General features: G+C 55.6%; 1 protein-coding gene across 13 annotated transcripts; it reads left to right on the plus strand.

Annotated features, from left to right (window-relative positions):
* Window positions 1–1,163: 1,163 nt before the first annotated feature.
* IKBKE (inhibitor of nuclear factor kappa B kinase subunit epsilon) lies at window positions 1,164–24,294 on the plus strand. 13 transcript variants are annotated; one of them, XM_068541619.1, is made up of 22 exons: window positions 1,164–1,387; window positions 1,992–2,081; window positions 3,725–3,839; window positions 4,508–4,648; window positions 5,025–5,154; window positions 6,171–6,352; window positions 6,826–6,986; window positions 7,816–7,926; window positions 8,235–8,414; window positions 9,024–9,220; window positions 9,994–10,058; window positions 10,149–10,240; window positions 10,401–10,487; window positions 13,465–13,555; window positions 13,660–13,772; window positions 15,669–15,745; window positions 18,337–18,376; window positions 19,132–19,233; window positions 20,543–20,639; window positions 21,386–21,498; window positions 21,721–21,792; window positions 23,491–24,294. In XM_068541619.1, exons 3-22 carry the CDS (start codon window positions 3,753–3,755, stop codon window positions 23,522–23,524), a joined length of 2,172 nt encoding a protein of 723 aa, XP_068397720.1. In that variant the 5' UTR covers window positions 1,164–1,387; window positions 1,992–2,081; window positions 3,725–3,752; the 3' UTR covers window positions 23,525–24,294. The 13 variants fall into 13 exon arrangements, 12 of the variants coding, with proteins under 12 accessions (XP_068397720.1, XP_068397721.1, XP_068397712.1 ...); XM_068541620.1 differs by having other exon boundaries at window positions 3,728–3,839; XM_068541611.1 differs by lacking the exon at window positions 1,992–2,081.
* The last annotated feature ends 1,494 nt before the right edge of the window (window positions 24,295–25,788 follow it).

A 25,788-nucleotide genomic window follows, 5' to 3' on the forward strand; every position in this document is an offset into this window, starting at 1 on the left:
CACAGGGGCTGGGGGGAGCAGGGTGTCTTGCCTTAGCAATTAAATGCTTTTGGTTAAGAAATCACATGGCCCCGCCTAATCAGAGGGTGTCAAGGAAATGGAATTCTACTGTATGCCAGGCAGGGGGAAAGCTGGGAATCCTGGGTGAAGAACAGGAGGTCTAAGGGACGTTTCTCCTAGTCCTGCTGTCAGAGACGGCAGGGCAGCACCTCCGGGTCGCACCCAGCAGCTCTGGCTGCTTGCAGGGAGGGGCGTGGGCATCAGTAAGTGTATCTATGTGAGCACAAGGCAGTTCTCAAATGGGCTCCCTGTTCTGGTGTCACTGTACTAGGGGTGGGGCTGCCAGAGGAAACCACCAGGTGTGGCCATGGGGAAGTCCCTCCAGCTTTCTATTGAAACATGGAATTTCCTGGCTTTAACCATTTCTTATCCAACTGCCATCTTGGAGCTGACCAGAGCCAGGCAGACCTCTTCAGCCTCCTAGGGAACTTGGTTTGGGGCAGTGAGTCCTGAATGGGCAGTTGGCACACCTGGGTTCCAGCCCCAGCAGTCTCTGAAGATCATAGGCAAATTACTGAAGGTGTATGAGCCTCAGTGCCTTCTGTAAAGCGCTTTCCAGTTGCCCATGCATTTCCAAATATACTGTCCCATGTCACTCACACAGCCAATGGTGTCATGTTACCATTCTCATGCCTTGGGTGAGAAGATTGTCTGGCAGGGGTCGTATGCTGTGCTCAAGGTCATACTGGAGGACAGTGCTTGCTCTTGGACCTCTGCAGGCTCACTGGGAAGATGAGTCAGATCCAACTTCTAGAAGTGGCTGGTCATAGGTCCTGGACCTGCCCTGGAACCCTGGGTGTGGGAAGTTCGTTTTCCCAGGCAGCTCTCCACTTGGTTAACTGGCCCAACCTGCTCTGTAGGGGCTGAGTCTGAACTTCCGTGCTCCAGTGAACCACGGGAGGTACAGAAATAGCATCCAGCGGCCCACCACAGCCACTCAGCCTCAGTGCCCGGCCTCTTTGTGGCTCAGACTCTGGTCCTGTTGCCTCCACTTGGGAACCCAGAGCATCCTCTTTCTCCTTCCTGCCGGGGGTGGTGGCGGCAGCCCAGCTGCCTCTGTCTCTTTAAGAGAGAGAAAGAACGAAATCAGGAAGTGTGAGAGAACTGAGAGCCGGCGGCAGGGAGCTGAGCTGAGTGTGGGCCTCTGCTCCCAGCTCTCCCAGCTCCCAGGGTGGCACGCGGCCACTTCAACTGGCCCGTCTTCGGGTTCCCAGGGCCCGTGGCCACCAGGATGCTATGGGTGCTGCCCATGAATGACAACAAGCCCTGAAAGCTCTGGGGGCGCCACGCAGTCCCACAAGCCTGCATGCCCCACAGCCGAGATGGGGTGAGTCCATGGGAGGGAGGGCGCTGAATGGGGAAGCCGGGGCGCCAGGCAGCTGCAGGACAGCGCTTAGCAGAGCGCCGGGGTACTGGCCTGTCAGCAGCTGCTCTCCCGCCGGCCCACGTCCCTGCCCTGTATCTCTCTGCGGCTGCTGCTCCTCCCCCCCACCCCCAGCGGCGCCCTGTGCGCCATCTCAGGTGGGCACCCTTGCCAAGGACTGCTTGGAGGCCCGTGAGAGGCCAGGAAGGAGTGGCGCAGAGGAGAGCTGCAGCCCACCTACGATGCTCCCTTCCCTGGCTCTGCTTCCCAGCACCTGAAGCCAGCCTTCAGCTCTGCCTCTGTACTATTCTTCTGCCTGGGTTCTGGCGCCTGCCCTCACCTCTCCTGAGGTCCTTCTCACTGGCCCAGGTCCTGGGGGTGGGAGTGGCGAGGAGAGTCTCCTGGAGCTGGGGAATTGGGCTGGAAACCCCCAGCTCTGTGGGGGAGGGTGACAAACAGGAAAGGGTTAAAGGGCTGGGGGCCCAGGGGCCTTTGACGGAGGCTGGGAGGCTGAGAATCAAACGGCGCCCAGGGGTGCCTCTCATCCGCCCTCCTCTTTCCGGTGTAGCTCAGCTCCTGGACTTGCCACAGACAGAAAACATAACACACACTTGCTGGGGAGAGTCTTTGCCTGATCGGGGGCTGCTCAGAGCACAGGGTAAGTGCTTTTAGCTACTGTAGAGCCTGGAGGAGGAGGAAGGTGGGTGGGGCGACGGGCTCCCAGCTCCCATCCATCCAACCGCTGCTGTAGGATAGTGAGCCCTTCTGTGCACCAGCTGCTGGGCTGGGAGGCACAGAGCACGCAGACCCGACCAGATGTGCTGCCCATCAGCTCCTAAGGATAGCCCTGGCAGGGCCAGGAGCAGAGCCCAGGGCATGCCAGCCTGTCTAGGTTGTGCCCTCTCTGCCACACTGCCCATTCCTCAGACCTTCGGCTGTGCTCTGCCCCAGCACCAGCCCTGGGGAGGATTTTGAAGGTGGTGAAATCTCCCCTGGCTGGGCCCTTGGCCTTGATTTCAAGACGCTCTACCTGGTTTCACAGCCCCAGGCCCGCGGGCTGATTCCTCCTCAGCCTCGGAGGGGAAAATCTCACCAACTCATTCCTGCTAAGCTATTACATTGTCTTCAGAAAGACTCTCAGCCCCTCAGCTGCTTCTATAAAATGCAAACACTAATACAACTTCTGAAACTGGAATTGACCTCTGATCTCTCGAAGTGGCCTCTGGCTCAAAGAACTGACCTTCTCAGGATTTCCATTAACAAAAAACAAACAAAAAAAGATTACAGAGAGAAGGCTCAAAGCTAAGGAACAGTGGGATTCCAGGCATGGTGACCCGAGGACTGACAACCTTTCAGATGATAGAAGAGGAAGCAGCCCTGTCTAGTTCAGCCTCATTTGAGAGTATTTAAGGGGTGGTGGCCCTTCTTATGCTCCTCCCAGTCATCCCATAAAGACCAGCCACGGCCTTATTCTTCAGAGAAGCACCGAATTTAACTTCTGAGGCTACACTCTCTGGAGCCAACTGCTTGAGAGGAACTGGCCTTTGGAGAGAAGAGGATGAGGGCAAAGATGGGGAACAGAGTTGTAGAGCGGTTTCAGATCCTCCCGCAGGCTCCTGAGCTTTTCGACTTGATGGCCTCCTGCCTCTCCCACCCCCTCCACACACACTCACACTCATAAGTACGCACATACGTGCTCACTCACACACACTCACACTCACACACACGCTCCCTCCACAGCAGCACTTTCTTCTCCTGAGCAGCTCTGACCTGGCCACGTTAGCTGACAGCAGCAGGAAGTGGTGGGCCCAGGCGAGCAGTGGGGAGGGGCTCCAGGCTCGTGTTGCAATCCTGGAGATTTGTGGTGATGTAGCTGACACTGTCTGACCTGGGGCTCTTCCTTCAAGCACTGTTTCTGCTTCCTGGGACAATCCCAGGCCTGGATGCCAAAACCCCCAGAACTCGCAGTGCCTGGGAGAAGTGACAGGGAAAAGGGTTTGTCTCCACAGAATGGTCTGTCTGGGGAGGGCGTTGACAGGGACCTGGGGAGTCGGGACAGGTAGAATGCCCTGCGGTGGGACAGGCCCCAGCTGTGGGCTGAGGGCCCAGTGGCTGTGCTTCTTTTTGGAGAAGTTACTTAACCTTTCTGTGCTTCACACTTCCCCTGCCCCCTTGCCTCTGGAATGGCCACATGGAGCCCTTCACGGGGTGGTCTTGGGCAGAGCTACTTGTCGGGTCACCAGTGTCCACCCCAGGTCAGGGGTGGAATCCTAGACCCCAGTATGTTCTTTTTCTGCACAGAAGGTGGCCGGCCAGCTGGGAGCAGGAGATGCAGAGCACCGTCAATTACCTGTGGCACACGGATGACCTGCTGGGGCAGGGGGCCACTGCCAGTGTGTACAAGGCCCGAAACAAGGTAGGATGCAGCCCAGCCCACCCCGGCCCCCTCACGGCCAGGAAGTCGGCCCCCAGTGGGCAGGAAGGGTGGTGTGCAGGGTTCTCTGACTGTGTTCTGCACCCTCTGAAGTGGAGCAGAGGTGTGGGGAACTGAAGAGGGCTCCTTGGGATGAAGCTTCTGTCAGGCAAGTTTGGGGGCTGGAGAGAAAGGGATGAAGACACAAGCCAACATCCAAGGGAGGTGGCAGCAAATCTAGGAAGAGCAGAGGTGGGAAGTGGGACTCGTTTGGATTTATCCTGCCTTTATTCTGATTGAGAGCTGTACTGAATACGAGACACACTGCACTATCTTGTACTTAAGAGCTGAAGCCAGACAGAACGTTGCTGCTAAGGCCAGGCAGTAGTATTAGCTGCCACTGTAGTTACTGTCAATAGCAATAGCAGCAGTAACAACAAACCGTCCCCTGCAGGGTATCAGGTGTGCCAAGCTCCTGTCATCTCCCAGTGCCGCAGGACGGGCTGTGTACCCTCTGAGGAGGGGAAGGAGCTGAGGGGGGGAGCCCCCGTCCCCAACCAGGCTGCCTTCGCTCGTCCCTGGGGTTAGGCTGGCGGGAGCGGCTGAACAGAGGCCTGGGAGGGGGTGCGCTCCCAGGGCAGGGGTACCATTTATGTTATCCCCCATGGCAGAAATCCGGGGAGCTGGTTGCCGTGAAGGTCTTCAACACGGCCAGCTACCTGCGACCCCGCGAGGTGCAGGTGAGGGAGTTTGAGGTCCTGCGGAAGCTGAACCATCAGAACATCATCAAGCTCTTTGCGGTGGAGGAGATGGTGGGTCCAGTGCTTGGTCAGAGGAAGACGGTCTTGTCCTCGACTCTGACAGGCTGGGAAGGGTCAGGTCACATAATAATAGAGACTTGGGCACATGTTCATCAGCAGGTCGGCCAGCAGGTTGGCCAGAGAGGAGTAAAGGGTGTCAGGGGGCTGGGGGCAGTGCCTGGGAAGGTAAGGATGGGGAGTGAGGCCTAATCAAAGAAGGCTTCCTGAAAAAGGTGACCTTGGGCTCAGTTTGAGGCCAAAGGAAGGAAGGCCAGCTAGAAGCGGAGACCTAGAGAATGGGGGCTTTGGGCTCTAGGGTGAGCCACCCCGTCTTGAGGAAGGGGAGAAGAAGCGCCCTCCTCCCCAAGCCTCCCTCTGTCCCCTACAGGGGGGCAGCCGGCAGAAGGTGCTGGTGATGGAGTACTGCGCCAGCGGGAGCCTGATGAGTGTGCTGGAGGGCCCTGAGAACGCCTTTGGGCTGCCCGAGGACGAGTTCCTGGTGGTGCTGCGCTGTGTGGGTAAGCCCCTCCCTGACTCCCACCGGGGACCCCCTCCCCACCTCAGGCCAGCCGCAGACCCAGCCCTCAGCAGCAGGTGAAGTCCCAGAGGGGTATGGCATTTCTGGAACAAGTATCCAAACCCAGTAGAGCATTGGAAGCTAAGAGGCTCCCCATTCACAGACCTGGGACAGATGCTAATGAACAGACAGAACCCAAGGGTCTGATTCCTGCTAATCAGCAGTTTAAAACTCCAATTTCAGAATAAAATTTAAAATAGTTTGTACACCAATGTTCATAACAGCATTATTCACAATAGCCATGAGGCAAAAACAACCCAAATGTCACAGACAGATGAATGGATAAACAAAATATGGGATATACGTACGATGGGATGCTAGTCAGCCTTAAAAAGGACACATGGATGAGCCTGGAAGACATTGTGCTGAGTGAAAAAAGCCAGCCACACAAGGACAACTACTCTGTGATTCCTTTTATGTGAGGGACCTAGAGAGGTCAGATCCACAGAGACAGAAAGTATAGAATGTGATTGCCAGAGGCTGGGGTGGGGGGATGGAGAGTGAGTGTTTAATAGGTGGAATTTCTGTTTGGGAAGTTGACAAAGTTCTGGAGGTGGATGGTGGTGATGGTAGCACAACAATGTCAGTGTATTTAATGCCCCTGATGTGTACACTTAAAAATGGTTAAAATGTAAATTTTATGTTAGGTATATTTTACCGCAATTAAAACCAATAATAATAATTTTAAAAAAATGATAGGGAGGAGAGTGCCCTCCTCTGGGAGACAGAGCCGCCATCCCTCTCAGTTTCTTAGGGAACCCCAATGGGACCTCGACACCCCACATCCTTGGGACCCCCATCCTTTGCTCTGTGCCTGTCTCTGTTCTCCTGCTGCTCCTGTGGCCCCGTTGTCCCATGAGTTGCCACTCTCTGTCTATGTGGATCCTTCCCCTGAGATGAGCCTTGACACTGGGCTGTTCCTGGCCAGAGCCACTAGCAGCCTTCCCTCTGTCCCAGTGGCCGGCATGAACCACCTGCGGGAGAACGGCATCGTCCACCGAGACATCAAGCCGGGGAACATCATGCGCCTGGTCGGGGAGGAGGGGCAGAGCATCTACAAGCTGACGGACTTCGGGGCAGCCCGGGAGCTGGATGACGACGAGAAGTTCGTCTCGGTCTACGGCACCGAGGAGTACCTGGTGAGCGGGCGTGGGGGACCCGCTGCCCGAGCGGAGGGCTTCCCCTGCAGCTGGCTGCCCCACACCTTGTGACTCTCAGTGCCCCTCTGAGGGGCTCTGTCCAATCTCCCTGTGCCCAGCAGGGTTATCTCTCACCCCCTATCCCCAACCAGAACAATTTGTTCTGTTCTCTAAGGCCAAAAAGGCAATGCTGCAGCCTGCCCAGGCCTCCCCTGTTCAGTTAAGTCCTTGATAGGATCCTCCTGGAGGATGGAACACTGCTGGTCACCACTTCCCCCAGGGCAGAGGCTGGGGTTTGGGGGAGGGGTGCTTTGGATAAGCACATGCCACGCCCATTTTTGAGATGACAAAGGAGATGCATTCTGACGGTTCTGTTTTCTCCTGAAGGTGGGAGAAGGAGGTCTGAATGGGGTGCGCTCAGGCCCTTGCCCCCTTCCCCCTCCATGACAGCTCTCTGGTTCCCCCTCCTGCAGCATCCTGATATGTATGAGCGGGCGGTGCTTCGCAAGCCCCAACAGAAAGCTTTTGGGGTGGCCGTGGATCTCTGGAGCATTGGGGTGACCCTGTACCATGCGGCCACTGGCAGCCTGCCCTTCGTCCCCTTTGGAGGGCCCCGGCGCAACAAGGAGATCATGTACGGTGGGCCACCGGGCAGGGGGCGAAGGGGCGGACCCTGGGCCTTCCCTTCTGGTCCCTGCTGTGCCCCCTATTCTGCCTCTGACTCTGTGGTCCTCCTGGTCTGCCCCCCACACAGGCTTCTTTTAGATCCTTGGATATCAGTCCATCAAACAAGAGGCTGAGCCCTGTCCCTTCCTGATGGGAGAACTTAGTTCAGGGCTTCCGTTGAGCACCCCACTCTGTTTGTGGCTCACCACATCTCAGCTGAGGCTCCCAGAGCGACTTGGCCAAGGTTGCAGAGCCTGCCAGGGGCAAAGGGGAAGGGCAAGGACCTAGCCTCCTGATCCCAGGTCCCAGGTCCCTCATGCTTTTCTGCTGTCTGATACAGAAGTAGCTGGAGACCGTGGCTGCTCCCACTGAGGGCACCACCCAGAGCAAAAGAGATTTAAAGTGGATTTGCAGGAAGGTCAATGCCCCTTCAACTCAGGGGTCAAGCTGTGACTTGGATGGGGGCTGTCAGGGTAGCTGGACTTTGGAGGGAGGGGAGGTTGGAACAGTGAGGTGGAGGGGAGGCTACGGGGGCCGAGCACAGTGCAGGTGCAGGTGTGGAGGCAGGTGGACACGGACGTGTGGTGAGGGAGCAGAGGAAACGGACAGAGGAGAGAGTGGAGAACTTGACTGGAGAGCATCAGGACAGCAAGCCAGACTCCCAGGTTCCATTCTCAGGGTGCCTCGGAGCAGCTGGGTGACTTGCCCCAGTGCTCTGAGCCCTCCGGGCTGAGTCCATCATCCCTTGAAGTGTGATGGCCTGGGGGCTCCTGCTGACTTGGTCCTGTCTCCCGCAGGTACCGGATCACCACGGAGAAGCCAGCCGGGGCCATTGCAGGCACTCAGAGGCTGGAGAACGGGCCCCTGGAGTGGAGCTACACCCTCCCCGTCACCTGCCAGCTGTCCATGTGAGTGGGACCCTGCGGGAGGGGCAGACACAAACCCAAGTCTGGGCCCATGTCCTTCTCTCAGCTGAGGCCTGGCCCGGCGGAGCACCCTGTGTGCTGGTAGCTTGGGTACACCACTCTCCCTTTCTAGCCCCAGTTTCTCCATCTGGATGCTGGAAGACCCTTCCAGCTCTTCCTCTCCATCCCACCCTGCCCCAGCCCCTTGGCCCTGGCTCTTCAGGACATTCTCATGGAAGGCCCCTATTACCTACTTGAGGAGGCCAACTCTGGGCCCCGGCCCCTGACAGTCTCCATGTCCCGGGGGGCAGGGGGCTGCAGAGCCAGCTGGTGCCCATCCTGGCCAACATCCTGGAGGTGGAGCAGGCCAAGTGCTGGGGCTTCGACCAGTTCTTTGCGGAGACCAGTGACATCCTGCAGCGAGTTGTCGTCCACGTCTTCTCCTTGCCGCAGGCCGTCGTGCACCACGTCTACATCCACGCGCACAACACGTGAGTGGGCGCGAGCGAGGGCGGCGCGAGCCTCCTCTCCCCAAGCACAGGGGCATGTCCTGGGCAGTGCTCTGTGGGCAGTTTAGATTTGGAAGCTTCTGGGTCCAATCTTAGTTTGGAAAAATACTCGTTCCACCAAGTTAAAGTTAAACAGGCCTCCTTGCTGCTGGACTTGAGAGATTCAGCAAACTTTATAAAGCTGATGCATTATAAGTCTCCTGAGGGGGTGTGTGTGTGTGTGTGTGTGTGTGTGTGTGTGTGTGTGTGTGTGTGTGTGTGTGTGTGTGCTGGCAGTGCATTTCCCCAGTGTATTACTCATGGAACCCTGTATTTCTGGAGCATGCTATGGGACTAGGTGAGTTTTAATGGAAGTGTGGCAGGAAGAGATGTGAAGGCTTCTTGAGTTCTGTCCCCACTTTGTCTGCATCCACTATAAGACATGAGCTCTGTCCTTCATCTCCCCGCCCTAGAGAAAAAATCACCCAGTCCCTCCCTCTGAAAAGCAGAACCCAAAGTCTTAGCTGGGCTTTGGGTCACCCTGACCCCGTATCCTGCCTGCTGACATGCCCTCCCCTCCCCCTCTCCTCTCTCTGCCTCTGGTGTGTCTAGGATAGCCATCTTTCTGGAGGCCGTGTACAAGCAGACCAACGTGGCCCCCCAGCACCAGGAGTACCTCTTTGAGGGTCACCTCTGTGTCCTCGAGCCCAGCCTCTCAGCACAGCACATCGCCCACACGACAGCAAGCAGCCCCCTGACCCTGTTCAGCATGGTCAGCGAGACCCCCAAGGGGCTGGCCTTCAGGGACCGTGAGTAGGGCCACCCAGGCTGGATCTTTTCTCCTCCTCACATTCTCTTCCAAGGGGCAGGGGTTTATAATCCAAGATACTGATTCATTTTCTTGTGGGTGTTTCTTTGGGTCCCCAGTGTGTAGAAGGCAGATCTGGGTTCTAATTCTGCGTATGCCTCTGAAATGCCATGTGACTCGGGCTAGTGGCCTGCCCGACCTGCTTCACAGCGTCCAAAGATTTGGGAAAGAAACTCCAATGGAAACAGGGAGATGTGGGTTTAATGTGGTCTCCACAGTCTGTGATTGGTGGGGAAGCCTCCAATAGTTTGGTTTGGAGGAAGCAGGAGCCTAAGCTGCTGGAGAGAAGAGAAGGTGGTCAGGGGTCCAGAGTTTTGTCCTCCAAGTTCCGGCAAAAATATCACTCCTTATCATTTGAATGATGCCAATTTCATCCTCCTCTTCAGGGTCTCCAAGGCTGGGAGGGGAATTGACCTTGAAACCCCTGAGTGTGAGGGGTGCTTTTAGTCTATTTTCTGCTGTTGAGATGGGGCCTTGGGCATGAGGCTGTAGTTCTCCAGAGTGGACACAAGGGGGCAGTGAGGGACTGCAATTGTAAAGAAGCACATTGAGTGCATTTAAGGCTTAGAAGGTCGGGGCTCTAGGTGAGTTGGGAAGCTTGAGGTGGCAGATAGGTGGTGAGGGCTGAGTGTGAGCTGGAAATAAGGAATGATGAGCTCAGACCTCATCCAGGGCTGGACAGGCAGCCCCCTCAGACCAGGTCTTTATCTGCAGCTGCTCTGGACATCCCCAAGTTTGTCCCCAAAGTGGACCTGCAGGCAGATTACAACACGGCCAAGGTGAGGGGTGGCCCCCAGGTGGCAGGGAGGGGGTGGTTCATGCAGGGGTTCGGGGTGCGGGACCTGACCCTGCCCACCTCTGTGTTTCAGGGTGTGTTGGGTGCCGGCTACCAGGCCCTGCGGCTGGCACAGGCCTTGCTGGCAGGACAGGAGCTGATGCTTCGGGGGCTGCACTGGTTCGTGTGAGTACCCCCAAGGGCTGGGTGGGGAGGGCAAGGAGCATGGGCAGGGTAGGACAGGAGACCCAGACCCCTTCCAACACCGCCCTGGGGCTGTGCCCATGGGCACAGTGCCCTCAGTCCCCTGGGAGGAGGCAGCTCTGACTCAGGCTCCCGTTGGCAGAGAGATACTCCAGGCCACGTGCAGGCGGACGCTGGAGGTCACGAGGATGGCCCTCCTCTTCCTCAGCAGCAGCCTCGGCACTGAGAGGTGGGTGTTCCGTCCAGGGTGGGGGCCGCAGCCGGCATGAGCCCCGCTCAGACCCATCAGCCCTTCTCTCTGTCTGTTCCTCACCCCAGTCTTTCCAACAGTGCCCCTCGCCTCCTCCCACCCAGAGCTCCCGACTTCCCTGCCATGCGAGAACGGAGAGGGTGCTCCCGCCCCATCCCTCCCCCCACCAGCCAGTCCCTCACCTCAGGGGGCCGAGCCTCCCTGCCCCAGGAAGGGGCCTCTGTCCTACCAGCCCCACCTCTGAAGATTTAAACCGCTCACCTGCACCAGGCCCTGGAGCAGGGCTCTAGGAGAAGCACTCACACTCACACACGGTCCCCTGGACTTGACAGGATGGAGACCTAGGCGGTCTCATCCTCCACACTCCTCCTCCTGCTTCCTCTGGGCCTGAAACTGTCCCCGCCTCCTGGGATTCCCTGCCCCAGTCCTTGGAAATCCACACCCTCCACTCCTCTGACTTGGGCTAATTAGGGTTACAGAAAGGGAGAGACTGGGGAGGAGGACATCAAGCTGGAGGGTCTGGAGATGAGAAGCAGGAAGACTCCACTGGCCGGCGCGCTGCTGAGAAGGTGGCAGGGGCTACGGTACAGGTGAGAGGTGGGAGCCCTGTGGCCCAGGGAAGCTGATGGTGGCTGGAGCCTCTCCCGGTGACAGGTGGTGGCAGAAGAGCAGAGACTGTGCCAAACACGCCCGGTGTCCTACCCGTCACGTCCCGCAGCCCTTGTCTTCAGGAAGGTCCTGGGAGTTTCCCAGGAGCAGGGTGACTCACTGCAGACTTGCCCTCCACCTGGCGCTCGGCAGCAGCGACGCTGACCGTGGGGTAGACAGGGTGGTGGCCGGGCAGGGAGGAGGAAGAGGAGTGTCCCCAGATGAGTCCCCGGCATGGCTGAGCCGCCTTCAAATGGGGACAGAGAAGAGGGGCTGCAGAGGGCAGGATCAGCCAGCAGCGCTGTGGTGGAGTCGCTCTGAGAAGACATCTGCCCAGGCACAGAGTGGGCTTCCAGGGCTGGATGTGGCCCCAGGCCTGCAGACGGCCCTGGAGGACAGCCCTTCCCCAGCATGTGCGCGTGGCAGGACGGTTGGGTAAAGGGAGACAAGAGATGGGCAGACGCAGCCAGGAAGACCCGGAGGAAGGGAGGCTGTCAAGGCCAGAATGTGAGCAAATACCTGGGGTGGGAAGGCCTTATGCAGAGACATGACTGGAGGGGTGGGAAGGTGCTGCGGAGGTTTGCTGAAGCCACAGTCATAGTGCAGAATGTCCCAGAGTGGAATTGGAGAGGGACAGAGGGAAGGGGAGAGTGCAGGCAGGTCCTAGGGTCCAGATGAGAGGTTGGACCTCGCTAAAATGACCAACAAGGATCTATTCTAGGTTCTTGTGTGAGAAAGAAATGTATAGAGAGAGCATTCAGTTGTTTGCCCGCCTTCCCTGGGCTGACGAGTGTAGAAAGCGACAGGCTAGCCCCAGGGCTGGAGTGCTGGGGTCTGCTGGCCGCTGTTTCTCCAGTTCTGGCTCCAAGGCCTCCTCCGAGGCGTGGTGGGTGTGGAGAGCTCAGGGTCAGGCAAGTGCCTGCTTTGAGGCCTGTTTCATTCTCCCACGAGGAAGAGCGCTGGGCCAAGAGTCAGAAGGCCCGGCCCAAGCTCTTCATTAACTCACTGTTAGCCTCAGACCATTGTCGCCTTTCCTACCTGGGCCTCTATTTCCTCATTTTCAAAATGAGAGGATTGGACGATCTCGGAGGCCTCCCAGCTCCCATGCGTAGCAATCTCATTCTTTTCTGAACATGCTCAGACCTGTCGGTTCTTCTAAGGTCCGAAGCCACTAGCTCCTCCCACAGCAGAACCTGATATATCTTAATGAGCTGAATTTCATGTTGGGAGGAGCCCAAGCACGTGGCACGAACTGGCCATCATCGCCAGCCTCCCCTACAGGGCGCTCCTCCTTCTGCGGGTTCTCCAAGACTCGCTCCCTTGGCAGTGTCCTTGCCTTTGTCCCAAAGCTCCCCGGCCCTCCTCAGCAGCCGCTGCCACCCAGAGGCACCGTTCAGGCAGCCAGGACTGGCTCAGGGAATCCCATTGCTTCCCCACCCTCACCCCCAAAACAGCGTGTGTTTGTGTGAATGTGTTCTCTAGTCATGTCAATTATCTCTGAGGTCTCTTTGATCCCACGAACACCTTTTATGGTAGCAGGAAGGAGGTTTATCTCCCCATTATACAGATGAAGAGCCCAAGGCTTGGAAAGCTGAAGTGATTACCAAGATCATGCAGAAGGCAGGTGTGGCAGCCAAGACTAGGACTCGGTCCAGTAGGGTTGGGTCAGCCTCATCCTCTTCTGCCACCAAGTATCCCATGCCCTAAAATCCATCCGTGTGTTCGATAATTTGCTTGACACTCATGTGTGGAGTGCCTGCTGTGTGCCGAGCACTTTCTTGGGCACTGGGGATACACTGGTGAGCAGAGTGGGCAGTATCCCTGCCTTCACGGGGCCTCCACCTCATTCCTAATTCTCTCCCCTCCCCTTCACTTCCACGCCAAAACACACAGGATTCTTTTTCCCCAGTTGTCATGGTTATAAAATCAGTATGTGCTAATTATACTCAGCTGGAAAATACAGATAAGCAAAAATGAGATTAAAATACCATATCCTACCACCCAGAGATAGACTGTCACTGCTTAGTCATATATATCGTTCTCGATAGTTTTCTGTTATTTCTGTATGTTAACCTACATGTCATTTTCTTGTACGTGCTGTTTTATAACCTGCTTTTCTCAGCTTATGATCTCTGCCCCCTCCGTGTCAAAACATTCCATCTCATCTATAGTACCCATCCATACTCAAATTTGGTAATCCCGCAAGTGTTCTTTTCTAGCTGTTTTCATCCCAACCAGGATCCAATCCAAGACACACTTGGTGTCTGGTTGTCATGTTCTTCACGTCGATTTTAATCCTTCCCTCGAGGTTCAGCAACATGGCTGGGGTGACTGAGATCCAGGAACTGAAGAGGGCCGCAGAGCTGAGGTCCAAGCTGCGGACCGTGAGTGAGGCTGGGGTTGGTGAGGGGCTGTCAGGCGCAGAGCGGGGGGTGGGGGGTGGGGCTTCCCATCGGAGCCTCCAGCTGAGGCCCCCATGGGGGTCTGCCTTTGTGTCCCCCAGTTGGCTGAGGTCCTCTCCAGATGTTCCCGTAATATCACAGAGACCAAGATGACCCTGAGCAACCTGAGCTCTGAGCTGATGAAGAACCGGGATCAGGTACATGAGGACAGAAGGTCTGTGGGATTTTCTTCTTGGTGGTGGGGGGGGGGGAGTTGGGGGGTGCACAGAGTGCAAAAGGCCCAGTAGCCTCTTTAGGAGTCAGCCTGCCTTCTCCCTTATCTTGGCAAGGATGCTGGGGCCTGGGGCTAGGGGTAGGGGATCCAGGAATGTACAAGACCCTCCCATGAGACTGGCCAGAAGGAGAAAAGGATCTGGGGTCCCGCCTCCACCTGGGAGTTAGAGAGTGAATTACAAATATTAGCAGGTGCAATAGTTCTAAATAAAAGAATAATCGAGTTCCCTACCTCTTCTGAACCCTTGCTCTGCGTCAGACCCTCGAATAGGTCCTCCTACTTCTATCATTTAATCCTCAAAACAATAACAATACTACTGCTCTTATGCTCCTTATATAGGTGAGGAAGCTCACTCAGGGAGCTTAGTTTGCCCCGAGACACCAGCCAATAAATGACAAATGACAGACGTAAGGCTCCGGGTCAGGTCTGCCTACCTCCAAAGCCTATGTGCTTGGCCTGCACCAGGGATTTTCGAGCTCTGAATACCCAGTCTCCCTTTAAACAGACAGAAAAATCCCCAGCACCCCTGCCCTCACAGCCCAGTGTGTGGACCCCCTGCCTCCCGCTCTGCTCTGACCTGGACGTGGTCCCGCTCCTGGAACAGCCCCACAACCCCCGCAGTCAGGGCCCTCGCAGATCCGCACGCCCGGTCCTCAATTCTGAATGCAGAAAGCTCTGAAAACCACAGGGTGTTTCTTCGCTGTTTTGCCTGTAAAACCTGACCTAAACTGACACGAAGCTCTTCCTAGTCTTTATTTATCTCACTTAGGGTGAATATTCTTACGGTTCTCTGAAGACTGAGGGTATGTGTTGAGGGAGTACTGCCCCAGACCATGCCCTCCGGGGGAATTCCACAGTATAGTGTGTGTATACTGGACCACCTTTCTCAAATCAGAAGGTAGTTCTGAATTTGGAACACATCTGGCTCAAGCCCTTTGGATAAAGACTGGACCTGGGGTCTTGCCCACCCCAGGTGTCAGGAGGGCAGGGGTCTGGGGTCCGCAGAGTCCTGGGAACACACTTGGGCTCTGCCCCGAGTCCAGCTCCAGAAATAGCTGAGACAGGGTCCTGGGAGGAGCTGCAGGGAGGAAGTGGAGCTAAATAGGCCCGAGGATGAGGGATCCTCATCCACAAACACCCACAAACACCCCCAACATCTCAAACAAAGTGTTTGTATCCTGAAAAGGGGAAGGAAGAAACAATAAGGACCTTAAACCCCAGGCCAAGAGGGTAGAGAGGTCATCTCCCGAATTCCCCTGCCTGCAGGCAGGACCAAAGACCTTGATTCATTCTTGTTTTAAACAAGGGTTGTTGATTCATGATTTAAGTCCCTTCTATATACCAGGCATTGGATATTCTCAGAAAGCACGACTTCTGCCCTTGCCAGGTGACAGAAGAGAAGTTTCTACTCTGCTCCCACACGCAGCTGCTACCACCAGGCTCTCCTGTTTCAGGGTCCAAGACTCCTTCCCGGAGCCTGTTCTCAAGCCCTGTTGTGTAGCAAAGGCCACTTTCCTGTCGCCTGTCCTGCTTGGCTTCTTCCTCTGTGTGTGTGTGTGTGTGTGTGTGTGTGTGTGTGTGTGTGTGTGTGTGGAAGAGAGAAGGAATAAACATAGGAATGAGAGATGACTGGCTGGCTAACCCGAGGGTACCTCAAACAAGTTTAGAAACAGAAGAGTCACCCCCACTCCCAGATTGGCCCCACAAACTATGGCAATGAGGCTCCTATTGCAGGGAGACAGCTTCCCTCCTCCCACCGCCATCCCCTCCCCTCCCTCACCCTTTACCTGTGCTGTTTGATTCTTCCATCACCTGGTCCCTGTCTCGTGCCCACAGCATCCAGCAGATTCAGTGCTGTTTGGACAAGATGTATCTCATTTACAAACAGTTCAAGAAATCCAGGATGAGGCCAGGTGAGCCGCAAGGAGAGCAAAACACTCCTCATGCTCTCCCCTCCCTCCCTCCTTCCTTCCCTTGGGTTAGCTGGCTGTCCCTAACACTCCATCAGTGGCGCTGCTGGAGGCCCACTATGCGGGTGGCGCTCTGTGGTGCCCGGGTGCTGCTGGTCTAGGGCAAGGTCGCTGCCTGCAGGCTGCCTGCACACCAGTGAGGGACATGAAGCCTTTCCACCTTTGCCTGTTGCCACATAGGGGCTCAGCTGAGGCCTGGATGCTATAGACGTGGTGGCCTTGGAAGAGACCCCTCACCTTTGCAGGGCACTTTACAGTTTAAGGAGTGTTTCCCTATCCGTTGTGACTTTGGCTCACTGAAGTGTTAGTCAGGCTTTCCAGAAAAGGAAGGATCGGGAGAAATACCAGTTAGTCATTAGTCCTGGCACTTGGCCTGCATTATCTACCGAGGCTCACAAAGACCCTCTGGGCAGGAGCAGCTCATTTACAGGCCCAGGGATGGGAAGCTTCTCGCCCATCATGGGGTAGGGGAGGGTCGAACCCAGGGCTGGGGCTGACGGCAGCGGGGGTTGTGGGGGGAGCCTGGGGAGGCTCCAGGTGACTCTCGGGGTTGGGGAGCTAACACTCCAGGAACCGACCGACCCTCTCGCCCACCCATGCCCCCAGCATTTCCTAACGTGCAGGAAATCAATACTTGAGGGCTTGCACCTGACTGCAAATTCTCTTCTGTCCCTAGGATTATCTAAAAAGCACTGTCCCATAGGAATACAATGCGAGGCACGTTTGTAATTTTAAGTTTGCTAGTAGCCAAAATTTAAAAAGTAGAAAGAAACAGGTGAAATTTATTTTAATAACATGTTATACAACCCAATATATTCAAGTTGTCATTTCAGCATGTAATCCATAGAAACAATTATTAAAGAGATATTTTACATTCTCTTTTGTGCTAAGTCTTCACAATCCCATGTGTATTTTACACTCACTGGCCATCTCTATTTGGAAGCTAATTTTTTAACAAAATGAAATGTACTCTTACCAAAATAATAAAGCTGTGTTTGATGGGGAAAAAACATTGTACACTGCTTCAGTTTTTAAATTTAATCAAATTCATTAAATTAAAATTAAAAATTCAGGTGCTCAGTCACATTAGCCGTACTGGCCACATTTCAAGTTCTCAGCAGCCACATGGCCACCGCATTGGACATGCAGATTCTAGAAGATGGGAGCCTCAGTCCCGCCTCTCGGTCTGACCTTGGAGGGGGGCAGCACAGGAGACAGGAGAACTGCGACTCCTATGTTCCCTGAAACCAGGGGGACCTTGGGCTCAAGAAGCCTGGCCTGACACCCAGTTGGCCACCTTTGCTGTGATTTTAGGAGACCTTCAGAGGCTTTTCTGCCTCCGTCACTGGAATTCTGTCATCCTATGACCACGACACTTCTGAGCACCTCCCATGCGCTGGGCACCGTCCTATGGGCTTTGCGTGTTCTTAATTTATTTAATGCTCTAGACACTGTTGCCCTCCCCGTTTTATAGATGAGGAAACTGAGACACAGGAAGGTTAAGTAACCCAAGCAACCTAGGTCCAGGTGCTTGTAACCACCCCATTTTACAGCCTCAAAAAGAGTTTGATCTGTATTGGTTTGTAAGAGTCCTTTATTAAAGTTAAAAATGAACCGGGAAGAATAACACTTAACCGCCAACACTTGGGGTGTGGAAAGATGCCATTCTGGAAAATGCTCTATCGTTTTCAGGGCACTTTCTCACTTTACCCTCACACCCATCCTGTGTGTTACATGTGATGGATGAGGCAAAATCACTTGCCTATAGCCCCCTGCTAAGAGGAGGCAGAGCTGGGCCTCATCCCAGATCGGTCGCTTGGACTTCATAAGTCAGCTGGCTGAGCGCAGGGCCCAGGACCCAGAGGCCAGGGAGGTGATTCTGCTATTAGGGGAGTGGTGGGGGCAGGCAGCAAGGTGAATCTCCTCATCGCTTCATCTTGGCCTTCAGAGGCCATTCCCCTGAAGCCCAGGAGGGGGCAGCATGTCCCTAGCACAGAGAGCATCAGGAAGCTGCCAAAGCAGTGAAAACTTCAGCCCTACTGGCAAAAGTTCTCCTTCTGGCAAAAGTGGCTGGGCTGAGAAGCGGAGGTCGAGGGTGGTGGCCTGGCTCATCCAGCCCATTGCTGCAGAGCCCAGGTGGCTCTGCCTGCAGCCCGAATATTCAGGGATGGGGTCAATAGGCTGTAGGCATCAGCCACGCTGGGAAGGGGATTGGATGAGGGGTCAGGGCTGACCGTACATCCTTCAAGGCCCATCTCATCCACCACTGTCCACCTGAAGTGTTCCCCGAGCACCCATCCCTCCACTCCCTACACTGCGGGCTTGCCTGGCCTAGGTGGACCCCTACCTGGTCATAGTGCAGTGTCTTGGGTGCTTGTTTCCCTCCGTTTGTCCTTCCTGGCTCCGCTGGGTTGTGAGCTCCGTGGAGCAGGGCCCAGGCTGCTGCCTTCACTTTGCAGTTGTTGCCATCCTTGCGCCATTCGGTTCTGTTGACTGCTTGAATAGGTGACCTTGGCCCTGTCTGTTTCCTTCAGGGCTTGGCTACAACGAGGAGCAGATTCACAAGCTGGATAAGTGAGTGCCTGTCCCCCTGGCAGGCGGGTGAGCAGGAGGGTGGGTGTCACCAGGGCAGAGCGAGTCTCTGTGCCAGACAAGAGGTGGTAAAGGGCCCTGATCCCAGGCCACAGCTGGGCAGGAGGAAAGGGGGTTAACTACCTCTGGGGAAGGTTATCTGGGGCCAGGGGAGGGCGGTTTCTCAGCAGCAGTCTTGATGGAACTGGATTGACTTCTGGTATGAACACGATTGTTTGAAGAATTTCTTTCCTTAGTTGTCCTCGCTGACTTACCACCTACTACTTCCTGCTTCTGGCCTCTGCCTGGGCTCTCCTTTGGGCTTCCCTCTGCTCCTCTGTCTCCTGGACACTCTATTCTTCCAGGAAGCCGTCCCTGATTTTATGCTTTTTGGGGGACTCACTCCCCCAGTTCTGCCCCCACCCCTGACTCCACACACAAACACACACACACACACACACACACACACACACACACACGACCATCTCTCCTTCCCTCTGGGGGCTGAGCTCAAGAGCGTGTGTGTTCCCTGAGGTCCATTGTCCTTCTCCCACATCCCTCTGTTGGAGTTGCTTTGCAGAGCAGCCACTCTGCTCGCCATGATGCACATTCAGTGAGCGTCCTCTCCTCCTTGGGAGAGGCCGCCCTGCTGTGGAGCCGGGGGCTGGACATTTGGGTGATGAAGACCCAGGGATGCTAGGTTTATGCACAGGTGGCTCTGGCTTCTCATCTCTGTGCCTCTGTTTCTGTCTTTTCAGGGTGAATTTTAGTCATTTAGCCAAAAGGCTCCTGCAGGTGTTCCAGGAGGAGCGTGTGCAGAAGTACCAGGCATCCCTGGTCACGCATGGCAAGAGAATGAGGTAACGTTGGCCCTCACTCTTGAACTCATGGTCCCCAGGGCCCTCCTGGCCTGGCCCTTCCCACCTCAGACAGCCCTGGGCTTTGCAGAGCCCCGACTGAGAGGGAGGTGGTAGTAAAGGAACAAAAGCAAAAAAAAAAAGGGGGTGGTTTTTTGGCCTTGGGTGGAACAGGTAGTATGCTGGGTGATTTCTATACATTGACTCATTTAATCCCGCAATGTCTACCCTATACGGTGGATACTATCACCCCATTTCACAGGTGAGGAAACTGAGGCTCAGAGAGCAGTTTGCTTCCTTAATACGACACCACTAGTAAATAGCAGACCCAGGACTAGCATATGGGTATGACTGCCTCTAAAATCTAGATTCTTTCCATGTCCCAGGTGGTTGTGTTCAGAAGCCCCCTCTCTGGGGAAAACACAAGATCCCTCTGGGATGAGGACAAGTGGTCTGGGAAGCAGGGGCAGGCAGAGGCCCTTATATGGAACCCGCCTCGCACACTGTCCCTTATAGGAGTTTTGGCTTCTGCCTCTCAGACAAGCCCCTTCCCCCTTCCCCTCCTGAGACAAGAGGGCAGTTTCCCAGGTGTTGCTGGTTCTGTGGCCCACGTGACCTGTGGGCTTATTATGGGGCTGAGACTCAGACACTCACCTATCCTTACGTTAAAATACAGTTTCCATCTCCCCCACCCAAGCCACCCCAAATTCTGACTTAATTGGTCTGGAGTAGGGCTTGGATGGCAGTATTTAAATGCTCCTCGGGTGATTCTAATGTGTAGCCAGAGTTGAGAATCGACCACTGGTCGAACCCCTCCAGGACTCTGTGTACGTTTTGTGCCGTGGGGCGATGTTCTCGCTCTCTCCCCCCACTTAGAGAGAGAAGAGAATTCATAACAGAGTCTTGACTTTGATCTGCTCTGGGAATGGGAACGTGGGCAGTTCCCGTTTTAAGTGTCCCAGTGCAGGCAGTCCCTGCCTCTCCAGGGCCTGACCCGGGCCCTTGCTCACCCTCACCGGCTTGTGTGGCCCGGCCTGAGACAGGCGTATTTGCAGCTCGCACTGCGGTTCCGCCAGGACCCTCACTAGCCCCGGTCAGAGTGCTCATCAGCATCCTTACCTGGGACAGGTGAGGGCTGAGGGCACAGCTGGAAGGGCAGAGGCAGTGAGGGAGGCCAGTGCCTGGCACCCACCAGCTCCAGCCTCTGCCACCCGGAAAGCCTCTCCTCCGTGTCTGTGTGGTGACCGAACTGCTGGGTGGGCCCCGGTGAGAGCGAGTGGGCCGGGCTCTGACATTTCTCTGCTCTCTTGAGGGTGGTGCATGAGACCAGGAACCACCTGCGCCTGGTGGGCTGCTCCGTGGCCGCCTGTAACACAGAAGCCCAGGGAGCCCAGGAGAGCCTCAGCAAGGTGGGGAGCTTCGGGGCCCCGGGGCTGCTGAGGAGAGCTGGGCCAGTCAGGCACCTGGAGGGCATCCGGGCCATTCCCCTGCCTCGGGGCAGAGCTGCCCTCGACCAAGTCCAAACACTTTGGTGTGGATGGGAGGTCTCTGATCCACTTGTGTGGACAGCAATTCCTAGTGTTCTCAGACTGAAGGCCACTCGCTGTAAGGGCAGAGGCTCCAAAATGCTGAGACATCTCCCTCTCTGCCCTGTGCAGCCTGGGAGGCTCCCTGAGGGGGGCGATATGAACGCTCCTTGGTCTTCTGATCTGCTCTCCTAGAAGAGACAAACTCAGGCCGCTCTGAGAAGCCACTTGCTTTGCCATCAGGGACAGAGAAAGGCTGTTCTTCAAGGAGCGAGGCCCACATGCTCTTCCCCAGCCCCCAGCACAGGGCCCATTCTTTCCGAGATGGTGCTGGGCTGCCCCCACCCCTTCTCTGCAGCTCCTGGCTCCAACTGTGTCATGACAGGTACAGGTCAGACACAAAGGGGAGCTTGGCAGTCTGCACCCCTAAACACAAGCGCACACAGTGATGGTGCTTGTGCCAGCTGTGCTCCCAGGATGAGAAGGAGGGGCTTGTGGGAAATTCCTGACACTCCGGGGATGCGGGCTGGGGGCCACTGTATCACCCATTTCTTACCTCTCCCCACACCTCCACTGCCCTCCACACATGAGCTGGCTTATCCCTTCTGACTAACGTGTGGTTCTTTCAGATCCTTGACTGGCTATCTCACCAGCTCCTGCAGGACAGAACAAAGGGGGCTCAGGCCTCACCACCCCCTACAGCTCCTTATCCTAGCCCTGCACTGAAGGACCTGGTTCTCCAGTAAGTGCCAGAGAGGGGGATGTGTGCATATGTGTGTGTGTGTGTGTGTGTGTGTGTGTGTGTGTGCGTGCGCGCTAGGGGCTTCGCCTCTTGCCAGGTACCCGAGAGGCAGGAATGAGGCTCGGTGGGGCTGTGGAGGAAGGGGGGCCTCCCAGGAAGTGGTCTGGGCAGAGCGACTTGGGCCTTAGCCACCGCCGCCTCTCTCGCCTCTGCCTTGGACAGTATGCAAGAGCTCTGCAAGGAGATGAAGGTGCTGGCATCTGACCTCCAGGACAACAACCGCGTCATCGAAGGGTGAGGCCCCGCTGTGTGGGCGGTGGGGAGGCTGGGCCCTCAGACTGCCCTCGCCCCTGGGGCACAGGCCCCGTGCATGCCCAAGGAGGCTTGATGACGGGGGCCAATATTCCAGTCACATCAGAGCCTTGTGCACAGGTGAGTCGGTGTCCTGACCAGGTGTAGGCTTTCACCGTAGTCTGGAGGATATGCGCCTCAGTGCAGTCAGAGATGGGGGCTGGGAGGCACGTGGATTTGCGGCTGTGTCCAGCTCTGCATGAATGTGGACTCTGCCTGACGCCCCAGGCAAACTGGCTCCTGTCACCTTTACGACCATCCTCAGAATGGTGATGAACCAGGAAACGCGGCACAGAGCTGGGGAGAACCGCGCGGGGCTGCAGGCCCAGCGTTAGAGACTCTGCATCATCACCTGATCGAGTCCCTTCCTTGCGGGGCGGGCGGGGGGCGGGCAGGTGCTGGGGAAGATGCTGGCGGATGCAGCAGGGCTCAGCCTTTTGGATTTTGTACACCAGTAAAATTCACAAAAGAAAACTGGAGAATAACAGAGTGCCCAACTTCTCATATCACCCAGTAAGCAGAATTGAAAGGGAAAAAACCGTGCCACCTAGAAGTCCCACTTATAAGGTGCATTTTAACACCAAAGAGAAGGAAGAATACAATCTCAGAATCAAGGATGGTCCTCGCCCTGAAAATCAGCCCTGTTTACACGTATATACACTCACGCGTGCGCGCACGCACCTCCCACATCCTCCCCATCGTCCTTATGTCTGTCACTTCCCCGTCTGGGAACCAGTGGCACGGTGGAAAGAGTCTGCAGAGATTCCAACAGGGTTTGACCCTGACTCTGCTTCTTACCAACTGTGTGACCCTGGGAGGTTTGTTTGGCTCTGAGCTGAAAAATAGGCATAGTGATTCCTACCTCATTGTGTTAATGCAGGGATTAAACAGGATGAGATATGCAATGTGCTGGGGCGGGGAGGGTGCACAGAAGGGGGACTCACCAAATGGTAGGTGTTCCCCAGAGGTCACGCCAGCCTGGGGTGCCAGAATTGGGGCCGGGAGGTAGGGAAGCCGGGAGCAGAGCTCATGGTTGTTCCTAGAGTTTCAGAGGGTCCTTGGGTTGAGGAGGCATCCCATGTTCCAGTCCAGCAAGTGGAGAACCCATCCTCTTAAATGTCTGCAAAGAGGAAATTTGACAGCTTCTTAGAAAAACTTTCCAAAATAGCCCTCAGGGGCAGGAAGTTATAATTTTAGTGCTGACATAAATTTTTCTCGCTGTGACATGTAGTCTATTTACAGATAGCTCAAAATTTTATTTCAGTGAATTTTTACTTCCTTGTTCAGAGCTGTAACCGAAGAGCCTAAAGAAACAATTTGAATTCCTTTTCCCCCTCCTCTTAACCCTTGGCTGCATTGGAGTCACCAAGGGAGCTTTTAAAAGTACAGATGCCTAGGTCTTGTCCCCAGAGACTCTAGGTGCGGCTTGGATTGGGGGATTTTTATAAGCTTTCCGGATGATTCTAACGTGTAGTCAGGGATGGGAACCGGAGAGTTCTTGTCAGTGGACACAGATGCTGCAAGGGGAGACCTGAGGATTCGAATTGCTTGGTGTTCTGAAAGCTGATTGTGTTGGGTCCTGGAGTATGGTCTGCAGGCTTCTCTACCTGGGCAGAAGTTAACCTGAGCCTCTCTTTACAGGTTAAGTAGGGTCCCATCAGCTCCTGACATCTGAACTCTGGGGGGTGCATGAGGAATCCTGAAGCATTAGAATCATTCAGACACTGCTCTCCTGCCTGCACTGGGGGACCCAACACAGGATGATACCTGGTCGCATCTCATCAGCCTACCTCCCTCCTGCCTGACGGCCAGGAGATGTTGCCAGCATTACCTTCCACTGCCTTTCTGCGGGAAGCAGCACAGCAGGACCTGGGGCACCAGGCCATCTCTACATCCTGGCCCCACTGCCCGGGCTGACCTTTGCATCTTAGTAGGCTCAGGTACAGCTCTTCTGTTGCCCTGGCCTGTATAGCTGAACCTGGCCGGGCTGTGGCGAGAAGAGGCTCCGAAAGCCCCTCCCTCCCACCCCCGCTGGTTTACAGGGCTTTGCTCCTCAGGGAACAGAAGAGGAGGCCTCCTGGGGTCAGACGACCTCATCTCAGTCTTCCCTCCTCTTAAGGTCTTCTACGTTGAACACACAGCCCTCTCTCTGCTCCCGCGATGTCTGAGGGTTGCCACACGTGGCCCCAGGCATGACAGAGCCCAAGTTCCCTTCCCCTCTGGTCTGGCTGAGCCTAAGGCTGAGAACGCAGGTGGTCGAGGCGGCGTGCCAGTGTCTCGGGGACCCTTTCCCCTGTCCCTCTGAGGCACCACCAGGTTCTGGGGTTTGTAGCCAGCGGTGTCAACAGTAGCCGTGCCAATTAGCACAGGCCCGTAAGTCCAGAGCCCTGAGGAAATCAAGGCCTGTGCCTTCAAGAAGTGAAATAAACGACATTCTTTTCTGTTTGAGTGGCTCTCACGGGCTGCATCTGGGAGGTGGGAAAGGCTCGGCTGGGTGCGCTTGGCAACCAATCAGGCACTGCACAGGGTGGGGATCTGTGAGGGGGAGGATTGGGAAATGGAGGCAGGACTGCTCACTTCCTGATTCCTGCCTTCCTCCCACCCCCCAAATGGGCCCTGATTTCAGGGAGGAGCCCAGGGACCATGCCCTCCTGCTGGGAGGGCTTGCCTTCCCACTCCCTCTCTTTTCCTGCTCCCTGTCATTTGGGGAGCTCTGTAAGGGCCTGGAACTTGCAGAGAAGGGTCTTTTTTTTTTTAACCTCAAATCCACCATCTAATTGCCTATTCCTTTCCCCCCACCCCCCCTCCACTGTTCAAAATATAGGCTGTGTCCTAAATATCAGGTGAGAGTAGTACTATGGGTCGTTTTGAACATTCCTCATTTTGCCTGGAAGCTAGAATGATGCCGGGGTGAGGCATTCAGATTTGTGCAAATTTAGTCCTTCCCCTGCAATATATCCAGCTTTCCCTTAACCAGGGCTGGACTACCCACCTAGCCTAGGGGTGGGGAAAGGGTGATGCAGTAAAGTAGCCCCACCACGGGAAGGAAAAGAGTGAGAAGCCCTACTTTGTGCTTTGAAACATGAAGACAACACTATGCTTTACCCCCAGATAACCCTAGAAATCCTTCCTGCCAATTTTTTTGGAGCCTTCACATCCTCAGAGGCTGTTCTAATGACCCAGCAGGGCAGAGGTGAGGAAGGCTGGGTCCTGGAGTCTGACATCCTCAGGGCTGCTTCTCTATGGAAAGATCAGCACCCTCTAAAGACCCGGGGGAGGGTTGCTGGGTTTGCTTGCATCAGGCCTAAGTGGCTTCATGTGTGCCATTTGGGCCTCATGCCCATGGGTCACTTAAGCCCAGTGGGTTCAGGTTCTGGGTTCTCAGGAGCCAGCTGCGGCTCCAATGGCCCTGGACACTGGGCCACCTCTGGGCTGCTCCGCCTGCATGAAGTTCAGGCTGACACTCATGGCTCTTCAATGGCCCTGCAGGGAAGTCCCACAGTGGACTTTCCCTGGCAGCTGAGGCTGCTTCTGGACCCCACATGCTTGGTGGAGCTCAGCAAAGGAGCTAGGGGATCCCTGAAATCCAACTGCAGATTTTTGGGGAATGATGTGATCATTGGCTCTATGATCTCACGAGCAAATCCCAGCAGGAGACATACTTGAAAGCTTCAATTTGTTCCTATGCTGCAGAGCCACTGACATGGGTGACCCCACCCCACCCATAGTTCTGCAGAGCCTCTGATGCCATCTCAGGAGGGAGCAAGGAACTGGACCAAGGCCCATGACCTTGTCCAGTTCCTCCAGAACCTTGTAAGGTCCTCAGGTGTCTGACGACCTCTGTTCTCTGTAGTGATTCCTAACATGACACTTAAAATGAAGAACCCGTTCAGCTGCTCACATGTGAACTGGGTACCTGCAGTATGCCAGGGCCCGGGC

This window comes from Eschrichtius robustus, chromosome 3 (genome assembly GCF_028021215.1).
Source record: "Eschrichtius robustus isolate mEscRob2 chromosome 3, mEscRob2.pri, whole genome shotgun sequence".
NCBI classification, from domain to species: domain Eukaryota; kingdom Metazoa; phylum Chordata; class Mammalia; order Artiodactyla; family Eschrichtiidae; genus Eschrichtius; species Eschrichtius robustus.

Coding starts and splice junctions, on each gene's coding strand:
- IKBKE (XM_068541611.1), top strand. CDS start 1,314: ATGACAACAAGCCCTGAAAGCTCTGGGGGCGCCACGCAGTCCCACAAG. Junction 9,221..9,993: donor GGGGCTGGCCTTCAGGGACC/GTGAGTAGGGCC, acceptor CTTTATCTGCAG/CTGCTCTGGACATCCCCAAG. Junction 18,377..19,131: donor CAGATTCACAAGCTGGATAA/GTGAGTGCCTGT, acceptor CTGTCTTTTCAG/GGTGAATTTTAGTCATTTAG.